Source organism: Terrapene carolina, unplaced genomic scaffold, assembly GCF_002925995.2.
Source record: "Terrapene carolina triunguis isolate 2854851 unplaced genomic scaffold, T_m_triunguis-2.0 Scaffold8293, whole genome shotgun sequence".
In the NCBI taxonomy this organism is placed as follows: Eukaryota; Metazoa; Chordata; order Testudines; family Emydidae; genus Terrapene; species Terrapene triunguis.
The window spans coordinates 1-1,528 of record NW_020672644.1 but is presented as its reverse complement, the minus strand read 5'-3'; the positions used below and the strand labels follow the sequence as shown (position 1 = coordinate 1,528).

Sequence of the window (1,528 nt, the reverse complement as noted above, 5' to 3'; positions counted from 1 at the left end):
ATTAAAAACAAAACATGTGACGGGATTAAAAACAAAACTGTAATGAGTGGTTTAACCATTTGCTTTGGAAGAGCCACCTATAGGAGGGGAAGGTGTGTGTGGGGGGCAAGATGGTTGGGCACAATATTGTAATTCAGATTCATAGGCGTAAGTTGCCATTGTGTTTGTCTTGACAGTAACCCTAAGACACAGTAAAGCGGGTGCCAGCTGTTTTGCCCCACACTGCCCCGAGCCCCCTGACTCACCATAGGGTCGTTATAACGGGATCTCTCCATCTGCCTTTATCCAGACTACTGACTTTTAAAGCTATCGCCCAGCTATTCATTCTGAGCTGCACGTGGAGTCTTGGTTTCTTCCAAGTTGGCTCAGCAAAAATGGTCATGGCGTATTTATTCACCATTGTCAACAGCCTGCAGGGAGCCTTCATCTTCCTGGTGCATTGTCTCCTCAATCGCCAGGTAATGCCCATGGTGCGTCATCAGCCACCCAGTGACTTCACGGGCCTAGCAGTGGCCTGGTCTGAGGGTGTTAGTTACATGATGTAGTGACCATGTCCCTTATTCTCCAGGTGAGAGAGGAGTACAGGAGATGGATTAAAGGCACAAGAAAAACCAGCCCCACAACTCAAAATTTTACTCTGTTCGTGTCCACTGTCACTACCAGCACCAAGATGGTAAGAGATCCTCTATTCTGTTCCAATACCAGCATCCAAATGTCGCATCCATCCGAGTCTGTTGTAGCTCCTGAGGTGCCTTGTCCCCTGAGTGACACATGCTTGTTTTAATCCATCTGAGAACGGCATTGGGAGTCTTAGTGAGATTCAATTTCATCCAAATCAAGGGGGAATCCCAGGTCTCCTAGAACTCAGCACAGAACTCCTCCTTTCTTGTGCACCTCCATGTTCCCTTCCCTTTGCTTCTTTGCAAGCTCCATGCATCACTCACTGTGGAATGGGCAGGGAAGGTGTTGGCTTTGACACACATTCAGGTAATTATCCAATTGGGGAAGCTTGCAAACCAAAACCTGGGTGGAAATCTTGTCAGTGCAGATGGGCCATCCCCAACGAAGAGTTAGCACTGGATGGAATTTTCTCTGGCTCCGTTGCCTCTACTGGGAAAGGATCCAGAAGTTTTGTCTGGAGGAAAAGTGGAGACTTATATATGGAAAAGCCTCCCTGCTCCAGTCCCAGCATGAGAGGCCACAACCTTTGTCTGGAAGTGGACATTTCTGGTTTATTTAGAGCAGCCTATATTGACTGCTGCTTTATGGCTTACCTGTGCATGGGTGGGGGAAGGGAGCGGGCTTTGTCTACACTTGTTTAGTTATTTTCCTGCACGTGATGTCACTTCAGTGGAGGCTGGCTGAATTTTGCAGACTCTGCACTATTCCTGAATGAGGACCCAGTCCTGATCCCATTAAAGTTGACTGGAGTTTTCCCATGGGATTGACAGTCAATGTATATTTGTTTTGCTGGCAGGTGAGTTGGGGAGAGCCCTCCACTTCATCTCTGTGAAACAATCACCTCTCC

General features: G+C 47.7%; 1 protein-coding gene across 1 annotated transcript; it reads left to right on the top strand.

Moving 5' to 3' along the window:
- The first annotated feature begins 293 nt into the window (after positions 1-293).
- On the top strand, positions 294-1,528 carry LOC113408325 (adhesion G protein-coupled receptor E1-like). The gene is made up of 3 exons (XM_026661513.2): positions 294-458; positions 569-673; positions 1,478-1,528. Exons 1-3 carry the CDS (start codon positions 375-377, stop codon positions 1,511-1,513), a joined length of 225 nt encoding a protein of 74 aa, XP_026517298.1. The 5' UTR covers positions 294-374; the 3' UTR covers positions 1,514-1,528.

What these genes read in the sequence shown, in the direction of transcription:
- LOC113408325 (XM_026661513.2), top strand. Translation starts at nt 375, where the DNA reads ATGGTCATGGCGTATTTATTCACCATTGTCAACAGCCTGCAGGGAGCC. An exon ending in ATTGTCTCCTCAATCGCCAG is followed by an intron (nt 459 to 568) that starts GTAATGCCCATG and finishes CTTATTCTCCAG; the next exon opens with GTGAGAGAGGAGTACAGGAG. An exon ending in TCACTACCAGCACCAAGATG is followed by an intron (nt 674 to 1,477) that starts GTAAGAGATCCT and finishes TTTTGCTGGCAG; the next exon opens with GTGAGTTGGGGAGAGCCCTC.